Source organism: Varanus komodoensis, unplaced genomic scaffold, assembly GCF_004798865.1.
Source record: "Varanus komodoensis strain SLA01 unplaced genomic scaffold, ASM479886v1 scaffold36, whole genome shotgun sequence".
NCBI lineage: Eukaryota > Metazoa > Chordata > Lepidosauria > Squamata > Varanidae > Varanus > Varanus komodoensis.
This window is the reverse complement of record NW_025335873.1, coordinates 6,865,265-6,885,520: the sequence shown is the minus strand read 5'-3', so window position 1 is coordinate 6,885,520 and position 20,256 is coordinate 6,865,265. Positions and strand designations below refer to the sequence as shown.

The 20,256-nt window shown below is 46.6% G+C and overlaps 1 protein-coding gene across 1 annotated transcript in view; it reads left to right on the top strand.

Annotated features, from left to right (window-relative positions):
* BRINP1 (BMP/retinoic acid inducible neural specific 1) overlaps nt 1-20,034 on the top strand; it is an 86,901-nt gene extending 66,867 nt beyond the window's left edge. Inside the window, exons 4-8 of the mRNA XM_044439949.1 lie at nt 4,670-4,839; nt 7,685-7,790; nt 14,274-14,510; nt 14,897-15,119; nt 18,834-20,034. Of these exons, the coding sequence (XP_044295884.1) occupies nt 4,670-4,839; nt 7,685-7,790; nt 14,274-14,510; nt 14,897-15,119; nt 18,834-19,974 (1,877 nt within the window). The 3' untranslated portion in view covers nt 19,975-20,034. The remainder of the gene's footprint in view (nt 1-4,669; nt 4,840-7,684; nt 7,791-14,273; nt 14,511-14,896; nt 15,120-18,833) is intronic.
* The last annotated feature ends 222 nt before the right edge of the window (nt 20,035-20,256 follow it).

The following is a 20,256-nucleotide window of genomic DNA, read 5'->3' as shown; positions in this document are numbered from 1 at the left end:
CTCCAGGTATCAGCTGCTTAACTTCTGAGATCAAGGACAGAGACACTGGTAGAGGTACGAAAGCCCAGGTGGGGCGGGGGATGGGAAAATGGAGTGGGATTCCTCCATTTTTACAGACAGGAAAGGGGCTTGGGGGGAAAAGATTTGTGTTTTCAAATCTGTTCTTCCTGCCACACTGTTTTTGCTCCTCTGGGTCTCCAAAACTCAGGTGAGAAATGTTTCAGGGCCTTACTAGCTGTGACATGGATTGTGTGAATGCAGGAAGCATTCACTTTCTGGTTGCTGCAGTGGTCGAACCTTGAACAGTCGGATGAAGCCTTGGATCAGTGGTAGATCCCCTTCTTTGTAGGCAGAAAGCTGCAGGTTCCATTCCATGAAAGCTGGATGAACACCTGCATGGAACCTTGGACAGCTGTGGCTGATCCATGGTGACCAGGACAGACCAGAGGTGCTCTCTCAAGCACTCTTCTTTTTGCTTGTGTTTGTGTAAGGCAGGACAAGGCATCTTCCTGTGTTCTCAGGCCTGTGGCCACATGGAGGGGAAAAGCTAGCCTTCTCCTCAGGCACGCTCTTAACAAAAATTGCTTCTCCACACCTGGAAGCTGAACTCAGAACTGCAAATGTCCTTTCCATTCCTACCCAAAAGAAGTGCCTTCCCTTCTCCTCTCTTCCTTTCTGGCAAAAAAGACAGCAGCTGGCTATTTTGGGGGGAATTGTATTCTCAAGGATGGAGTGGGTAGAGCTGAGAGCTCATTTGCAAGGAATACCCTGAAGCGAGTATGACTTTGAACATTGCGCCCATGTAATAAATGAGAAATTAGGACTTAATAATGCAGCAAAAATCTGTTAACCCTTCTTGATTGCTGTTGCCCGCATTTCCCTCGACAATGTGCTGCTCTCCTCCCCACCTGCCATGCTGAACAACAAGTTTTCAGGTGAAAATGGGTACCACTTCCAACTGTAACACCCCATGCTCACACCTGGCACCTCAGTTTAGCACCTACCCCCATTACACCTCACTGTCAATCCCACACCATCTGTTCTTCGCTATTTTCACGGACTATATATCAGCTATTCAAAATGACCTTCCTGGGCTCCACAATGTTCTACTTTAATGCACACGCCACACGCATTCCCAGGTCCCAGATCAGAAACCCGGAGAGGAGCCAAGATGCAGCCCCACAGCCAGTGAATGGGACTTGACAATGGTGATTAAATGACACCCACACAACTCCTTCCTTCTCCTTCTCCTCCTCCTCCTCCTTCTCCCTGTTGGCGACATACAGGTATGTGAGGGGGTGTCACACGGAGGTGGGCAGAGACCTGTTCTCCCCTGCAGAGGAAGGCAGGACGCGCTCCAACGCAGCCAGCTCAGGGAGCCAAGGTTTCGTTTGGGTGCCAGGAAGCACTTCCTGCCAGTTAGGATCCCGAGGGTGTGGAATGGGCTTCCCCGGGAGGTGGTTGAGGCCCCATTGGTGAGGGTGTTCAAGGATGGGCTGGGTGTGCACATGGTGGGCATGTCGTGAGAGGAGCCAGCTGGAGCGGGGGGTCAGACTAGATGGCCCAAGAGACCCCTTCTGACTTGCTCTGTTTCTATGTTTTCCTCTTCCTCTCCCTCCCCTTCCCCTTCCTCTCATCCTCCTCCCCCTCTTCCTCCCGCCATTTCATAGCAAGGAAGGTACTCTCCACCATCCTGTTCTCAGGGGATGCTGGGAAAGGGAAATGTGACTGCCCAGGTGGAAGGAGGGTTTCTAGGTAGCAGTGAGAGGTTTCAACCTAAGGTTTCACCCTCCTAAAATTGGCTATGTGTTCCTCCCTCCCCATACCTGGAAACTTTGAGCCAAGACTCCTCAGCAAAATGTTCAGCATGAATGTTGTTTGCATCTGTAAATTCATTCAGCGATTCTGAGCCTGTTTTTTCAACAGATGTTTCCAACGCATGTTATAATTAAAAGAAAAAAGAGAACATTAATCTAATCAGAAAAATAAAATGCCAATCACGTTGCAGCATCTGAAGCAGAACATTATGCGGAGCCTTCTAAAGGAAGAACCCTGGAATGTGGCTCAGCACATAAGGTCCTGCATTTTTGGATCTGAAGGGCTGCTATCTTTTCTTTTATTGATCACCCTAGTTTTGCAAACATTCTGGGGGCAGGGGAAGCCTCTTTTTTTCCTCTGTTACCAGGTTGTGATTATGCTTCCTTGTTATGAGCGCATAATTAATTATTGGCTGATTACAAGGGTGTTACACAGACAATGGCTTTGGCTCTGTCAAAACATTGCAGAAACTGAATAGACTTGATTTTCATCCAGATTCACTCTGACAATTAATTTAGGGACTCCTGCGCTTGAAATCAGATTTTTTAAAACACTGTTTTAAGTTCTGCTCTTGTCTATGTGTTTCCCTTCAATGTGAGCTGTTTGTTATGAACCGTGGTGAAAACAAATGTGTTAAATTGACCTGGTGGATGGATTGAATTGTGTGTCCAGCTGCTTCAAAATGAATCAGAAGGCAAAAGGCAGTTTAAATGGCTTTTTGCTAACTTTTGAGATTTCAAATCAGTCCTGATAATTGTCTTAATATTAATATAATAGGAAGGAAGGAAGGAAGGAAGGAAGGAAGGAAGGAAGGAAGGAAGGAAGGAAGGAAAGAAGATTTGGGTTGATTTTATTACTTGCACATACACAATGGATGGAGATAGAAAACAAAGGAAATACATGGAATGCTTCTGATTTTCCATGGCATATAACATCACTCAAGTATTGAGTGTCCTTTGGCTACTGGGGCATAGATATGAAAATAATGATGACAATAATTAATAATGATGATGAAAAGGATGATAAAATAACTTTTTTTTATAATGAATTGTCCCAAACACCCTTAAACCAGGGACAATGAACCTTCTTCAATCTGATGGCCAAATTCAATTTCAGAAAAGCTCTGAATTGGCAAGAGAGGTGCATTCCGGTACCAAAGTGGTCAAAACTACGGACAAAAGTGGCCAAAGCTTAAAAATCCATTTCCATCTCCAATTTCCATTGTTACCCTTTTCTAGTCAGATGAAAATAAAGAATGAGCAGGATGTCCAGTTACAAAGAAGGAGAGGTCTTTGAATGTTTTACTGAGCAGTAAACAGGAATGACTGACTCAACAGCCATTTTCCATGGCAGCCCAAACACCAAGTCTCTGCGCATCTGCTCTGAAGAAAGCAGGACAAGATTCACAAACAAACAGGATGGAATCAGTTCAGAACGTATTCTCCCATCTCTGCCCTCATCTCCAATCACTGGCTGATCACTAATAAGGGACTTCCCTGGCTAGGTGGAGGGAAAGAGAGCCTTTTTCAGTGCTGAGCAGGGAAAGGACTGATCTCCAACCAGCTGATGATCCAAACTTTTCCCTTGTGGCAGAGTGGTGAAGGCTAGGATGGAGACGCCAGATGTGCTGTTCCAAAACCAAGGCTTCTTGGATGAGTCTGATGGACCTTTCCAGTGTATAATGCAATTGATGTTCTAAAGAGACATAGTTTCAGGGAGAAGTAAGCAAACCTGGTAACCTTCCCGAAGCTTTGGACTAATACTGGTCCCAGCCACCATGTCCAAAAGCCAGAAACTCTAGACACTCTGGGCCAATACAACGGAAGAGTCGCAAGTCGCCCAATCCTGAACTGAGGCTGCATGATGCAGTGATAAAATTTATTTCTTATCTTTTGCTTTTTCCGTTTGCATGTGAGGCATGTTAGGTACAGATATGGGAGATGCACTTTTTGGTGGCATCAGTCTATTTGTTCCAGTGTCTCCCTGGGTGATTCCTTCTCTGAGAAATCTTTAGAAGACGTGTGTGTTAGAACAAACATTTTTTATTTTTCTTCAGTTGGTGCGGTACAACATTTGATCTTCTGCAAGGGGTGGGCTTTTCAGTTTTATGTTGATTTTCACTTACGATTTGATGTTGACTTGTTGCTTTTGATGGTGTTCCTTCATTATGCATCACTCTTTGCAAGCTACCCTTGGGAAACTTTTCCCCATCCCTAGTGTATTCTCAGTAACGTCAGAAAGTGAGATAATCTCTCAAAGTAAATTATGTAATTCAGTACAAAATATACACATGGATTCCATCTCTGAACTTGCTAATGTGTCTTTTTTGTGGCATGGGTAGATGCTGCTTGTGTGGTGTGAGGTTGTTTTGTGGGGGCGGTTGAGGATGCAGATTTCACATTTTATGGCAAAGAGCTATATAGTTGCAAGAAAATAAATTGGGTGAACTTGCTAGCCACCAGTGGCCAGTGGGGGATGCCAAGATGAAGCTGCCAGCCCTAATCTTTAGATTATTGTGCAGATATAAGGTCAGTGTTGCCAAACTACTAAAATTGTGTCAGTGCCTTAACTGAAAATGGAGTTTCTCAGAATTCTGCCCCGTTCATCAGGTTTTACAAGAGCTCATACATTTATTCCATCAACATTGATTTCTCCTGACTTTGGAAACAAGGGTCCGCTTGAATTAGTTTTAAAGGCTATTGATTCATAGGACGTAAAATGGGAAGCGGAGTTCCAGCAAGTCCACCCTCTCCATTCTTTTCCATGTGTGGGGGATGAACAATTATTTCAGTATGGTTGAGGTCATTTGCTCTCTCCGCTCCACTTCCTTTCTTCTGTTCTTCCATGCTAGGAGAGGAAGCTTTGACAATGTACATGGACAAAAGCCGTCTGGACCGAAGGTCAGGCAACATCACCCAGAGTGTTGAGTCCCTCCACCAGCTTGCCTCTTCCTATTTCGTGGACCGGGATGGAACCATGAGGCGTCTCCATGAAATCCAGATCTCAACTGGAGCAATCAAGGTACCTTTTGGGCTGCTTGCATTTAATTGGGACCAAGGCAACAAAGTCTTCAAATGGGATACGGCTGTTGGGAAGGAGACAATTCCGGGATGGGCCTCCTCATCCTGAGTTAAAGCAAATTGTACGTATCTTATATGCTGTCGTTCTTCTGATCCATGGCATTTTTTCCTGAAAGGGTAAATGTCCACACTTTTTATGCTTCCCTATTAAAGCACGATATAGAGGAAACTTCCAAAGTCAGCTTGAAATAGAACACTGCACAAATTGTTTATTTATCGCTAGCTATGGATAAACGAATTGGAGGGGAATTTTACTGGATTTCTCTAGCAGGAAGAAAATTTTCCAATGGTTCCTTGGGTGGTCACTATTTATGGGTAAGGTGTCATCTGTTTTTTTTCCTAAGAGGCATTCAATTTATTTCCTGTTGTAGAACACAAGGCAGCTAAATGTGGTTCCCAGCTGGTCTCCCATTCAAGCACCAACCAGACCCAGGCTTGTTCAGCTTCAGTGTGCTGGTTGTCTCATTGGCCTTCAGGCCATGTTCTGCAACCAGATATGTGGGGGGGATGAGAGGCAGTCACCCCTCCCAGCAGGCTATTTATTTATTTTCATAGCATCATAGAATATGAGAGTTGGAAAGGGCCATGAAGGGTCCAACTCCCTGCTGTTGCCGAACACCAGTTTACACTCGCATGGCTGCCCAGATTCTTTTTGAATGTCTCCAGCATGGGAGAGCCCACAGCCTCTCCAGACAACTGGTTCCACTGTCATATTACTCTGGCAGTGAGGAAACATTTCCTGATATCTAGCCAGAACCTGGGTAGTCACAAGTTGAGTTGTCTTACATTCTGGCATCAGCAAGAAGAGATCTTGACCTCCCTCTTTGTGACAGCCTTTGAGGGACTTATAGAGGGATACCCTGTCCCCCCTCAGTCTTCTCTTCTCAAGGCTGAACATGCCCAATTCCCTCAGTCTCTCCTCACAGTACAGTGTTTCCAAACCCTGGATCATTTTGTTGCCCTCCTCTGGACCCTTTCTAATTTACCTACATCTTTCTTAAATCTGGGTGCCCAGAACTGGACACAGTATTCCAGGTGAGGTCTGACTAGCGAGGAGCATAGAGGAAGTACTACTTCTCGTGATTTGGAAGTAATACTTCTGGTAATGCATCCCAAAATAGCATTTGTCCTTTGTGCAGCTGCATCACCCCGTTGGCTCATATTTAGCCGGCTGCCCACCATAACTCCAAGGTCTTTCTCTTTCCGTTCTGTTGAGCCACGTATTCCCCCCTCTTGTATCCATGCATTTGGTTTCTTGAGGTGGAGAACTTGGCCCTTGTTCCTACTGAATCTCATTCTGTTGCTTTCATCCCAGCATTCAAGTTTATCAAGATCACCCTGGATCTTCCTTCTGTCTTCCAGGGTGTTCACTATTCCACCCAGTTTTGTACCATCTGCAAATCTGATTATCATCCCTTGTCCTCCCTCATCTAAATCATTAATAATGATGCTGCTGCTGTGGGTATAAATTGCCCCAGGGGGAATGTTCCCCCTTGTTTCTCCTGGATCTAGGTCCGTGTGCACATGTGTGCACACACACGTGAAGTTTTCCAAATCCCAGCTTTGCTCCAGGCAAATCCCCCAAACCCCTTTTCAGGAACAGCTCTATGTAGAGCGTTTCCAAGGCATCCGTGCCTGAACCCAAGCGAGCTCCGTCTCCGCTATAATTAGAAGAGAGTGCACTTTTCCTCTGCCAAATACTGGAGGTTTCACAATGATCCCATTCAGTGCAAGGGTTGGGGGAAGCACAATTGGCGCGAAGAGACACGGCAGTGGCTGGAGTGATACGGCCTTGACAATAATCAGGTTTTGTATGGAGACAGGGGCTTGCAGAACAGCTCCTGCCGTACACCCTTTTGTGCTGTCAGCTTTACTCGGAAGCTTTTTTTACCGGCTCTCCGGGGTATTAGCGACAAGCATCTACACAGCAACTGGACAAAGGCTTCCACACTGAAGTGGTCAGAAACACCGAGGGAGGTGCGGGAGGGCTGAGAAGCAGACAAGGGAATTGAAAGTGGACCCCTTGACAGAGGCTCGCTCCACCCTTGAAAGCAATCTGCTGGCACTGAAGAGGAGGGCGGAGGGGGGAAGGAGAGGGAATGTGCATCTCTTCAGCAGAGGGCCAACGAAGGGCTTGCCGCCAGCGTTTCCCAAACAGGTTTGGCCTTTATCGTCACTTTGGATGCTGACAGGACGGGCCTTCTATCTTTGCACAGTAAGATCAGGAAGTGGCAAAGCCCCTCAAGAGAGAACTCTAAAACTCTCAACATTTGCCTCAGGGAAGAAGAAGTAGAAGGAAATAAGGGCTTGGGAGTGGGACAGGCAAGAGGCTGGTCCTCCTGCTGCCCTGCAAAAGAAAATCCGAATTATGAGCAGGAGAACCTATGGATGAAGCCTCATCCAGGCACGTGGCAGTTCAAGCTCTCCGCTTCCCTGTCTCTATCCTTGGTCTCTCCATGCATGGCTGCAGCACAAGGTTGGTGTCACTTGCCGTCTTTAAAACAAATCCTGTGCAATCCAGCCCCAGGTTTTCCAGCCCCAGGGACATAACAAGGCAGCAATTGAGGAGAGTCTGAGTTATAGCCCTTTTCCTCCCCCGATCCACACTCAGCCACTGGATCCATTGCACCAACTGCCTTCCAAAAGGTAGACTTTTGCACCTTTGGATATCCTCCTTCCGTCCTTCCCAGTTCACCCTGTGAATTGGTGCAGCTTTTTTCTCTCTTAACTCTAAATAACATCAGTAAAGAGTCTGATGTTTCCTTTGCTTTGGTCCTTTTGTCCAGGTAACTGAAACAAGGACAGGCCCGTTGGGCTGTAACAGTTATGACAATCTGGACTCTGTGAGTTCCGTCCTTCTGCAAAGCACTGAGAGCAAACTCCACCTTCAAGGTAAGGAAAAAAGAACAGTTCTACTCTCAAGAGGAAGAGCTGTTGGACAAATGTACTAATTGCTCTAATCTGTATCCTAGCCCATTGTTTGCATCCTGCCCCAGTCTGTGACAGTGAAATATGTTGGGAAAATCTATAAAGGATTCAGGTGCCTGGATTTCTTGGAGTCTACCCTGTAGATTCTGCAACAGACCAGTTTTCTTGGGAGTCCACAGGGCTTCCTGACCAAAACTCATGGTTTGCACAAATTCCAACATAGAAAATATACAGACTAACAAGGCCAAAATTGCACCTTTTCCCCAAGCAAAGCACAGAGTCACAAGTTTGGGGGTAACTTGCACAATTTTGGCTGATTTGCAGAAATAAAATTGCACAAATTTGCATAAATGTGCGATTGTACAAATATGTGCAAATACGTTTGCACAAATCTCAAGTCAGGTGATGGACAAGAGAACAAAAGGCACCTGAACATCTAACAAAACTTGCACACAATGATTCCTGGCCCATTCATGGATCCCCACTGGTGCATTTATCATTTTCACACAATTGCTTAAGTAGTACCTGAATCTTTAACCATGAGAGACTGCGGAAGGTGTGGGGTGGCACATGATCTGGGGCTGTCCTCTCACTGAGCTATCCCGGGCTCCTTCCCTGAATCTTTGTGGGGCTTAATGAAAATCCCCTCTCCCAATTCACTGTCTTATTTGCAGGTAGCATATCAGCAGAAGTCTCGGGAAATTCAGCTTTATTTCTAGAGTCTACATTTGTATTTTCACATTTGTCTCCTGGCATGGTGCCCTCGAGATATTTTGGGCACCAGCCCTGAGCATCCCTGGCCATTAGCTATGCTCAAGATGATGGGAGTCTGAGTCCAAAGCATCTGGAACACACCAGGTTGGAAGTCCAGCGTGTAGTATATGCAACTGCTGGAAGGTTCAGATATCAACCAGGGAGGGATCGCATTGAGCAAAGCAAAATTACAGCAAGGGAAGGAATTCTCAGGACCCTGAATGGTAGGGCTCAGAATCAGAGTTCTTTCTGACAGCAGAAGCTGTTGTGCCAACAACCTTAAGAAAGCAGGCAAGCCCAGAACTTTCAAAGGTTTTGCCCTCAAGTGTTCCGATGCTCTGCCCTCAATGGACATCAGCTATCACCCTTGAAAGTCCTGTGAGTATTCCTGGGCCTCCTGAGCTTGCTTTGCTAAAGAACAAGAGAAGTGGTGGGAGAGGTTCCACCACAGAAAGCTGTGCGCCTTTTCTTCTTCAGCCTCCGCCCTCCGTCCTGCTCCCTTGCCAATTGAGCAGTATGGAGGCTGGTGCAGCTGGTGTCACAGAGACGCTGTTGTTTCCCTGAAACGGGTCTCTAAGCTGCAGCAACTTGTCGATTTCTAAGCATGGCTGTGCTGCACTACTGATCAGATTAGAGGAGACTAAGTCATGATCCATTACCTGCAGCCCTGTGAGCAGTTCTTAATGAGGCCTTGCGAAGCAGCTGGAGAAGGAAAGGCAATGATCTTAACTAATTACACTGAAAACCTTCTTCAAGATTCTGAAGAGAAAAAGACAAGGCGGAGGCGTTGCTTGTAAAGGTCACGGATGCATTATAAGAAGGCTTTGTTCTGTTTTCCCATTGGAAACCACCTCCCTTGCTTTCTTACCAATGGGAGGCTAACTGGCACTAGCCCAGCTGATTTGTTCATCTAGCCACCATCTAGCAGTGGCTCACCAAGGTCTTCCCCAGACCTATTGTCTAAGACCCTGCAAATCAGAGAGGGTGGAATGGAACCTTGGACCTTCTCCATACTGAGTTGTCGTTTACCACTGAATGATTGCTCATGCATTCCAGAATGACCAACCCAAGCTTGTGGTCTCCAGATGTTTTAGATGGTAGCAACCACCATCTCTGACTGTTGACTATACTGGCCAGAGCTGATGGGAGATGAAGGCCGGAGCAGACCATCTGGAGGCCACTGGGTGGGGAAGACTGGTCTACTCTATCTGGCAGCAATTTTATAGTTCTAGTCTTTCCTGGGCTTGCTATTAAGACTCAAAAAATGGCTGTAATTCTGGTGTTCAGAATTCAGATAGATGATTAGGCATTTGGACCATTCTTTTCCCATCAAATGCTTCCTGCCTCTGGAGATCTAGCATTACTAAGGAAAAGGATTGTAGCCTGGCTTTGCCGCATGAATGACTGGTCCCTTCTCCTTCCACTTCGATGGTCCATCAGCACTGGATAAGTCCCATCTGGGACCACAGCAGGGCCAGGAGATGGGCCATGGACCCAGCCACCATCATTATGTTGAAATTCAATGGAAGCAGCTGAGCTCTCTACTCCTTCTCCTGCCACCTCGATCTTCCAGCTCTCAATGAGGAGGCGAGGCAAACCATGCTAGGATTCCCAGGGAGGCATGGCTTTCCACGCTGTTTGCGTGCCGTCCTTGTGCACAAGGGAAACTGACTGAGTCTGACAAGCAGAACTTATCAGGTACACGGAAACAGCTGTGAATGCCCCGGGGTCCTCACGCTGTCTGACAGAAAGCTTCAGAGTCTGTATAAGCGAGAGATTACAGAACAGACTCGGTGCATTTGTGTGCGAGAGTCATCCCTGCAAATCCCCGACAAGTATTTGCTCACTGCAAGAGTGACGATGCCCACCCATAAGTCCTATCCGGTATGGTGGGACTATCTCCCAAGAAGTTGGTTTAGGATTACTGGTTTAAGCTTCTGTCACTGACCTTGGAAGCACTATCTTCTGATTTTATTTTTTGATCCATGATGAAAGTGAAGCTGACAAAACCAGGTCAGTATTTTTGCATTTTCCACTTTTCCCTTCATTCAGATATCCATGAATGATGCAGAGGACTTTTTACTTCAGGCAATTTTCAAACATCGTTTGGGTTCTGTGCATCGATGTTGCTTTGGCTCCAAAGAACTTGGGATGGCGGTTGCTCTGTGTTCACAAAACACACTTGCCCACAGTCACCCGCCAAACCTCATGGGGAGAGACTTTAGACCAGGCTCCTTGGTTGTACTTCCAGAATTCTAGACAGTAGACTGGTTTGCCTATCCTTACTTTAGACCTGGTTCATGCCCATTTCAGCATTCATGAAAATTTGCATTTACTTTGTATGCCACTCTCCCTAATTTCTCCGCAGGTACACATTTTGGCATGCATCTATGCCACCTGCTGAATTGTGAACTTCAGTGAGTGCAAAGGTGAAAGATGTGAATGTGTTACAATCCAAGGGGGGTCTCTGTGTATGTGTGCATGCACACAGATGGATGAGGATGCAGGCTAGTGGGGAACCCAACACCAATCACGGTTTCCCATTGAATGCACACCTTGCAGCGTAGATGGTCTCTTTCCATCTGATAGGCAGATGGGAAGGCTAAAAGGTGGAGGGCAATACCAGGGAACCAGATCATTGGTGCAGAAAGCCATCTGTTGCCTTAGAAAGGACGTAGAAGAACTTCAGGCCAGTCAGGAAGGAGGGAACTGCTTTAGGATGGACTGACATGGCTAGCCAGATGCAATGCCTCTTCCACATCCATCCCTTGTGTACAGCTGACTTGCCACAATTGTTAAATGGAAAGGTCTCCCCCAAATCCCCGCTGATAGCCAGAATTAAGCATGGCTGAGCTCCTCAACTCAAAAGCTTAGATTTCAGTGTTGATTATATCCATCAAAGGGATCTATGATTCCATTTGCCTTGGGGCTATTTTTTGCTATAGCTTTTTTGTGTGGCATTTTAGATTTTTTCTTTTCCTTATTTTAAAATAGCAAAAAAAAAGCTTTACTAATACTTTAAAAAAATAAAATGCATAGGTTCATGAAAACATATATCATTACTACCAAGTATAACTGGAGTACAAAAGTTGTTTCCCAGGGGGAGAAATTTCAAAGAGAAAAATGTCTCAGAGAATCTTGCTGCCCCAAGTTCATAGAGCAAAGGATGGCCATATCTTATGATGTTGTATTTTAGTTTTTAATTATGCCAGTTTTTTGAAATGTGCCCTGTTACCAGGCAGATTAAAACCACTGGAGAGCTTTGGCTATGGGGTGGGATAGAATTGAAATTAATAACAGTAATAACTATGACATACTAAGCAAAGAAATCTCCCCACAGCTGGGCAGGGCTGTCTACAAACACTCTGGAAACAATCCCTCCCCTCTTCTCTTCCTGCTGAGAAGTTGCTATACGGTCAAATCACTGGGTCAGTCTACTGGTCCATCTCAAGCCAATATTGCCAATATGGCTGGTAGCAGCACTTCAAGGCTCCAGGCATGGTTCTTTCTAGTCCTACCTGGAGATGCCAAGGACCAAATCTGGGACTTCCCACTTGCAAAGCAAGGCAGCCTCTCTCCGCCTGTTCCACATCCCAACCAGCTGATCCTCCATTCCCCTTGGGAAAAGAAAAATGGTAGTTGGGAGATCAAAGGGGGAATGGGTGCAGGGGAACTGGCCAGGGGGCTTTGGAGACCCCCTATTTTCCTGTACTTCACTCCAGGTGGGAGGTATTGCATGGATGATCTTGTGGAGAGACTGGACACTGTCCCTGTCACTTCCCCATCTTTTGTCCGTCTGTCTGGCTGTTTCCCTTGGGCAAGAGGAGGAGGCACTGGGCCATGCCTGGGAAGCAGGAGAGGTGGGGTGCAAGCACCATTCTGAGCCTGGACCCTGGATGGGGATGTCTGTTCACCTGGGGGGAGAATTTCATTTCAAGTCCAAATATTTCTCTGTCTCAGCAAGGCACCACACTCTTGTCAGGGAGATGGAGATCTCTCACAAAGGCATTCCGGCAACAAATCGAACTGCTGCAAAAACACCCAGCTTGAAATCGGCATTATGGCTCAAACGAGTTAAATCCATCACGTCAATGTTTCCCGAATCCATAAGGCTTCCTTGAATGAGAAAGTGGAGACAAACATTTCCACTAGACTCCTCCTCTTCCCTTCTGCTCCCTTCCATGGTGCTTGAACGACATGGCCTGGAAGTAGCTGAAGAGGTTGCCACTGAGCAGTCCAGTCTGTGCTGTGATAGCTTGCTTGTATCCTCAGCTCCTTGTTCCTGACCACTGGAGAGGGCATCTCCAGTAGGTTTTAATGCCTCTACCAGCTTCCTGAGCTGCTAATAGAACATTTTCTGTAATCAGAGACTGGGAGAGAGAGAGAGAGAATCCATATATCATTTGCTGGTTCAGCCAACTTGGGGGCCAAGTGTCGTATCATTTGTGGCCTGCTCAAAACAAGGTGGTCTTGACATATGCCAGAGACTCTATCGGTGAAAAGTTATATGTGTGTGTATATTACTATTATTATTTATTAAATTTGTATAATGCTTGTAGCCAAAGCTGTCTGGGCAGTTCACGGCATTTAAGTCCTCCATCCAGATTTCAACCAGGCCCAACCCTGCTTTGCTTCCAAGATGAGGCATGATCAGGTCCTTCAGGCTATGTGGAAGCTATATGATAGACAAATATCTATTTATCTATAAATAGCTGTAGCTGCAGATATATTTGTTTGTTTGCATCCTGTCTTCCTTTTTTAAAGAACTCAGAACAGCTTGCATCATTCTCCTCCTCCTGTTCTCGTTCTTATCCCCACAACAACAACCCTATGAGGTAGGTTGGGCCAAGAGTCTGCGGGAGGCCCAAAGTCGCCCACCCAGTTGGCTTCATGACTGAGCAGGGACTAGAATCCAGACTGCCTGAGTCCCAACCCCGCACCCTTAACCAGTACACCACAGACAGGTGATATAAATGATATAGATCATACATTGAAGGAACAGGACAATGATAAACCCACAAAAAACAAAGTAAGAATGGCTCAGACATGGATCTGTCGGTTTCCTGTTTGTGGAAGCTAAAGTGGCAGTCGAGGAGAAAGGCCAGGGTTGGACAGAATAACCATGAGCTCTGCTCAAGCCCTGGAGAGTTTCTCAGAAGTATCCTGCAGAGGACGATGCTGTCACACCTTGTTACAAATCCTTGTTCTGCTCTTCATTTCCAATTTCTCAAAGGATGCATGAGAATTGTGTTTCAGTTCATTTTTTGATCAGGATTGAAACTGTGTGTACCTTCTGGACCAAACGTGGACCTGGATGTGGTGGATACACCATGCAGAGCTGAAGTTTGCAAAATTCAGTGCTTGTGGTGTGATACCCAAAGGCATTTAGCAATAGGTGCACATATGAAAATGTGCATAACAATGCATCCTTCCCAGCATGCACGTGCACAGGCACACACACTTTGACCGAGAAGAATGGAATGGAAAAGCTTCAATGATGCACAGAATTGGTGTGTGACATTTGGAGAAATATACACAGATTTTCAGGAGAAAAAGGCAGGGTGGGGGGAACCTAAAGCTCATGATCTGATATGAAACGTCGATGGAATGAGCCCCACAATGGGATTCAGAGAACTTTGGTATTTTGCACATGGGCACGTTGCTAATTTTCTCCTCTGCTTTTCTCTGCCTCAGGTCTCCAAGTCATCTTCCCACAGTATTTGCAAGAGAAATTCGTTCAGTCGGCATTGAGCTACATCATGTGCAACGGAGAGGGAGAATACGTGTGCCAAGACAGCCAGTGTGGTTGTCAGTGTGCAGAGGAATTTCCACAATGCAATTGCCCCATCACTGACATTCAGATCATGGAATACACATTGGCCAACATGGCGAAGTCTTGGACGGAGGCCTATAAAGAACTGGAAAATTCAGGTAATGGAAGGAGAAGGGGAAGATGGCTTTCATAAGAATTGCATACAGAAATGCCTAACGCCAGATCAGATACTAGGTCCATCTCTGCTGAGAGGGTCCAACACATCTGGAGTTGTGGGATGGCTGATCTGTCCTAATGCTGGTGCATCCCCAAGTTCTCAGGCAGAAGTTTTTCCCAGCACCTGCTCCCTGAGATAGAGGGGGCAGGAGCAAACCTGGGGTGTTTTTACATGCAAAACTTGTTCACTGCCATTTAGCACTGATCCCCCAAAGACGGAGAGATGCACAAGACTTTAAAATGATGGGGAAAGACAGAAGGCAAAATGTGATCCCCTCTGATATCATGTCTGCTCTGGGCTTTATGGCTGTGTCCCGGTGTTTTGCAGATGAATTCAAATCATTCATGAAAAGGCTACCTAGCAACCATTTCCTGACCATCGGGAACATTCACCAGCACTGGGGGAATGACTGGGACCTTCAGAACCGGTACAAGCTGCTGCAGAGCTCCATGGAGATCCAGCGACAGAAGATCCAGCGCACTGCCCGCAAGCTCTTTGGCCTCAGCATCCGCTGTCAGCACAACCCCAACCACCAGCTGCCTAGAGAAAGGTACCCCTTCCCACTGTTTCAGGATGTGCTTGGGGATGCTGTGTAGGAACTGGGGATCCACGAGGGAGGCAGGAGAGTCTGGGTCTCCATGAATCCAGCCTCTGCATTCAGCACCAGACCAGCTTTGTCAGAGTTGTACAGATTTGGTGGCCTTCCGGACCATTTTAAATTTTTGCAGGGGAAGGATGTTCTCAAACTGGCATTCATATGTACTTATGAATCCCAATGGTGCATCGCTTACACCCTCCCACACCGTCCCATCAATGAGCAGATAATGGAATGAAAGGCCCCTGACCATCCACAAAGCGCAGATGAAACAGGTGAGATAAATCAGGGCTTCTCTAAGAGGAACTCCTTCATTGGTCCTCTTGGACCGATATTATTCACTCTGAATGCCAGCATAAATGATAACCTTAATGTCTCTACACGCAAGGCCGGACACAAAGCAACATTTCCCCAAATGCACTTTTGCCTTCGAAAATCACTAAGACTTTTCACTTTGTCTCACCTCTTTAGACAAAGACGGACACGGGACCGAATTTGTTTGCAAGGGTTGCATTCGCGGTTTTCGTGTGTGGTTGTCGGCATTCGTTGTTGAATGCTTTGCACGTGCCGTTGTTGCTTTGTGCCATATACATAAAGGGCGGCGTAAGAAAGTTTTAAAAAATAAATAAGATTGACCCCGTGAATGAAGACCCTCCAAAACATCCTGTCTGTGGCAGTTCCCCCAAGCTGGAGGCTGCGGTTTCCTTTGCGGAGTCCGTCCAGCTCATGTCCAGTCTTTCCGTTCCCCAGCTCGTTTTCTTCTCCAGGGAATCTTGGCTTCCTGAAGTACAACAGCCCAATGGCTTCCATGCAAACGTTCAAATCACATTTCAGATGCCATTACAGATATTGCAATATTAAAATGCAATATTTAAACGATTCCAATTATAAGCATAATACAGAGTAACGCAAGCAGTGGTGAAAGGGAGCTGCATGATTAATGGAATGACTGGGCAGGCGAAGCGTGTGTGAACGGGTCCTTTTCCAGGAGGTGGCAAAACATGCAAATGGTGAGAAACCATCGTAGACCTTCAGTGAAGAAAGGAAAGTTGGTTGGCCCAGGGGAGGGAAGGGAGGAAGGGAGGAAGGCTGTACGGAAACACTGCAGGGCTGGGTTGGGAAAAAAAAGGCAGATAAAATACAGAACAAATAAGATGGGGGAAATGTGTCTTTCTCTGTGCATGAGGAGACAGATATTATTCTTGATTCCTTCAAGGGAGGACCTCTGAAACAACTCCTTGCTTCTCCCTAGCCATGTATATTCCTCCAAAGCTTTTGGATAAATATATCTTTTGCATTTCACTTCTCTTTATGGGGTGAGGGGAAACAGCCAGCAATGCAGAAAAGAACTCTCCAGTGAATGCTATCAAATCTGGGTGAGATAGGACGAAATGCATGATGGCAGCTGAGTTTTTAAATGAGTGACGTGCCTGATTTGTTTAAGTCAACACCACCAGGCGTATTAGCATTTCCCCTCATGTTTGTCATTCTGCATTTCTAGCAAATCTGGCAGAGGGATCAGCTGGGTAGAAAGAGAAACCAAGTGTGGCAAGAGAGGCGGCTTTGACCTACAAAGCTCTCACTGGCTGCAGCTCTGCATACTTGACAGAAGCTTCCTTTCTGAGAGCCGAAGCGAGGAATGGGCCATGCTCAGCCAGAGCTTTTCTGTGACTTCAGAGCAGTTCAGCCAGTGGGAGCCAAGATGGGAAAACCACAAACTAGAGACCAGACTCTGGGCGCTCGGAGGGGGATGACCCCACAGGAGGGCTGGGCCCATGCATTCCAGCTCAGGAAACATGCCATGCATCCCTTCCCAAAGCAGGAGACCGCGTGGCTTTTTCTAATTGTTAGACAGAATCATAGCTGGCCAGCCCAGCCACCTCCACCTTTTTTCCTACCTCACAGGGCTGTTGTTGTGGGGATAAGTTTGAGAGCAGGAGGAGGAGCATGGAAGCCACTCTGAGTTCTTTGGAAGAAAATGGGTGGGATATAAATCTAATAAATAAGTGGATGAATACATTAGAAAGTCCTCAAGCCAGCTCATTGTTTAAACTCTAAGAACGACCATCCTGACCCTGCTTTTGAATGAGTCTCTTCCCTGCCAATCCACAGGGGGTGTGTATGTGAGTGTGTGGTTATGGATTTTGTGCTTTCAGTATAGACCATTCAGAAGGCAAGGCCCTTCTTAAAGACAGTGCCGCCTTTAATTTTGCCCTTTATTCAGAACTATGCACCTAACGATATTGTTTGGTTTTGCATGCCGATGGTTCAGACTCTAGAATATCCAATTAAGTTTGGAAAAGATCCCTTTCTAAACCTCAGAAAAGGTGTAGCCAAGACAGGGATGTGTGAGAGACTCATCTGGGTTCTTTTTTTAAAAAAATCCAGCTTTACTCAGCTTGCCCTTTTAAATTAAGTGCTGCCTCAGAAGCAATTTGTGGGCGAAGCCTGCACATTTCTGAGCTTGCAATCTGGTTTGCAAAGCAAGCAAGCAAGCAAGGCATTTACAGCATACGTTTGGAAACTGCACATGAAAAATGCATAGGTTTGAGAAATACACACAAATAAACTTTAGTTAATGGGAGAAAAATGCACATGGATCTTCCTGTGAAAAGGGGAGAAAAAGTCCAATTTGGAGAACTTGGTGAGCTCTCATTCTGTTGCTTTGCATAACCCTAAGTTTAGAAAGGGCTGAGTTACACAGACCAATGGCCTGAATCATCCCTCCTTTCCTAGATTCCTACAATCAAACAGCTGATTTGCTAAAATATCCAAATTGTGTTAAGAGGGAAGCTCGGGCCTTCCCAGTCTTTGCTTTTAGGTTGTAGCAAACTCAGGCTATGAATGCAAAACCCCATGGGGCTTCCTCATGTTTTAATCCAGGCTGACCTTCGCCACCCGCTCCCCAACCCTGCCCCTGCAAACTCTGCTTTGCCACAGAGCGGACGTGAATTTGCCAAAGATCCCTTGCACAAAATTAGACCCAGGATGGCCCCATATTGGGGCAATTTGGACTGTGTGAAAGCCCCAGTGCATTTAATATGTGCCACTGGCTTTGAAAAGATGGAGTGGTTATATTAACAGCATGAGTCTCTCTGTCCCATTCACAAAGGTCTAATAGAAATAGTATGTTCTGTATTCAATTATAGCCTGAAGGAATGTAGTGACACTCAGGTGCCCTTCCAGAAATGAACTAGAATCGTGCAGAGTGCTGAAAGCCAAAGCGGCATCCAGGCAACATTAAATGGCTCAGAAAGGTGCCCATCTAAATTTTAGAGAAAGTTCTCTCTTCCTCCCTCCCCACTCTTTTTGCATTTCTAGACTGTGTTTGCAAAAGAAGCCCTGCAAATGAAGTTAATTAAAAATAGCATTAGCAGTGTCTCAAACGGAGATGGACTCAAATGCTGAATTTGTTTCTCTTTCCCTTGACCTGTGTGTCTGATTTCTCAATGGACGGTGATGTATTGGTTTGCTGCGAGGTGGGCAGAGAACTTGAGGGAGGGAGGGTTTTAAGAGCCTTGAGCTTGGCTGAACAAGTTGCGAGGGGTTTGCATGTGTGAATTCCAAGGGAGCTGCCGCAAAGGGAGTGGGAAGAAGCATTGGGAAGAATGGGATGGATAGGACCCTTCAGGGGTCTGGACCTGACAATTCTTGCCTTCTTCTTTACAGAACGATACAGCAGTGGCTTTCCCGAGTCCAGTCTCTGCTCTACTGCAATGAGAATGGGTTTTGGGGGACTTTCCTGGAAAGCCAGCGGAGCTGTGTCTGCCATGGAAGCACCAGCCTGTGCCAGCGTCCCATCCCCTGCATCATCGGGGGCAACAACAGCTGCGCCATGTGCAGCCTGGCCAACATCTCCCTCTGCGGGTCATGCAACAAGGGCTACCGTCTTTCCCGGGGGCGCTGCGAGCCACAGAATGTGGACTCTGAGCGCAGCGAGCAGTTCATCAGCTTTGAGACAGACTTGGACTTCCAAGACCTGGAGCTGAAGTACCTCCTGCAGAAGATGGACTCCCGCTTGTACGTGCACACCACGTTCATCAGCAACGAGATCCGGCTGGACACCTTCTTCGACCCCAGGTGGCGCAAGCGAATGTCCCTCACTTTGAAGAGCAACAAGAACCGGATGGACTTCATCCACATGGTGATTGGCATCTCCATGCGCATCTGCCAAATGCGCAACAGCAGCCTGGATCCCATGTTCTTTGTCTACGTCAACCCTTTCAGCGGAAGCCACTCCGAAGGTTGGAACATGCCCTTTGGGGAGTTTGGCTACCCACGTTGGGAGAAGATCCGCCTGCAGAACAGCCAGTGCTACAACTGGACCCTCCTGCTGGGGAACCGGTGGAAAACCTTTTTTGAGACTGTTCATATCTACCTACGCAGCCGCACTCGGCTGCCCTCCCTGATGCGCAATGAAACCGGCCAAGGGCCAGTGGACCTTTCCGACCCCAACAAGCGCCAGTTCTACATCAAGATCTCGGACATTCAGGTCTTTGGGTACAGCTTGCGCTTCAATGCGGACCTGCTGCGCAGCGCGGTGCAGCAGGTCAACCAGTCCTACACCCAAGGAGGCCAGTTCTACTCGTCCTCGTCTGTCATGCTCTTGCTGTTGGATATTCGGGACCGAATCAACAGGCTGGCACCTCCCGTGGCTCCCGGAAAGCCCCAGCTGGATCTCTTCTCCTGTATGCTCAAACACCGCCTGAAACTGACCAACAGCGAGATCATCCGCGTCAATCATGCGCTGGATCTGTACAACACCGAAATCCTCAAACAGTCTGACCAGATGACAGCCAAACTCTGCTAACCCAGACTTTTGGTACTCATGTTCTCTCAGACTCACCTTTTTGCTGTAAAAACTACACCACACACACACACACACACACACACACACCAAGCCAACATTTAAAAGAGAAGATAAAAGAAAGAGATTTAAAGAAAAAATATGAAAAATTTGTAAAATGTAATTAATATACAGAAGAGGTGGGGTGGGGAAGAGAGGAAGGTCTTTGTGCAAAATGAAAAGAAAGCTGTTCACCTATCCATGTCAAACCAGTGGGCATGTTTTGCTACCATTGTAAACAGGGTT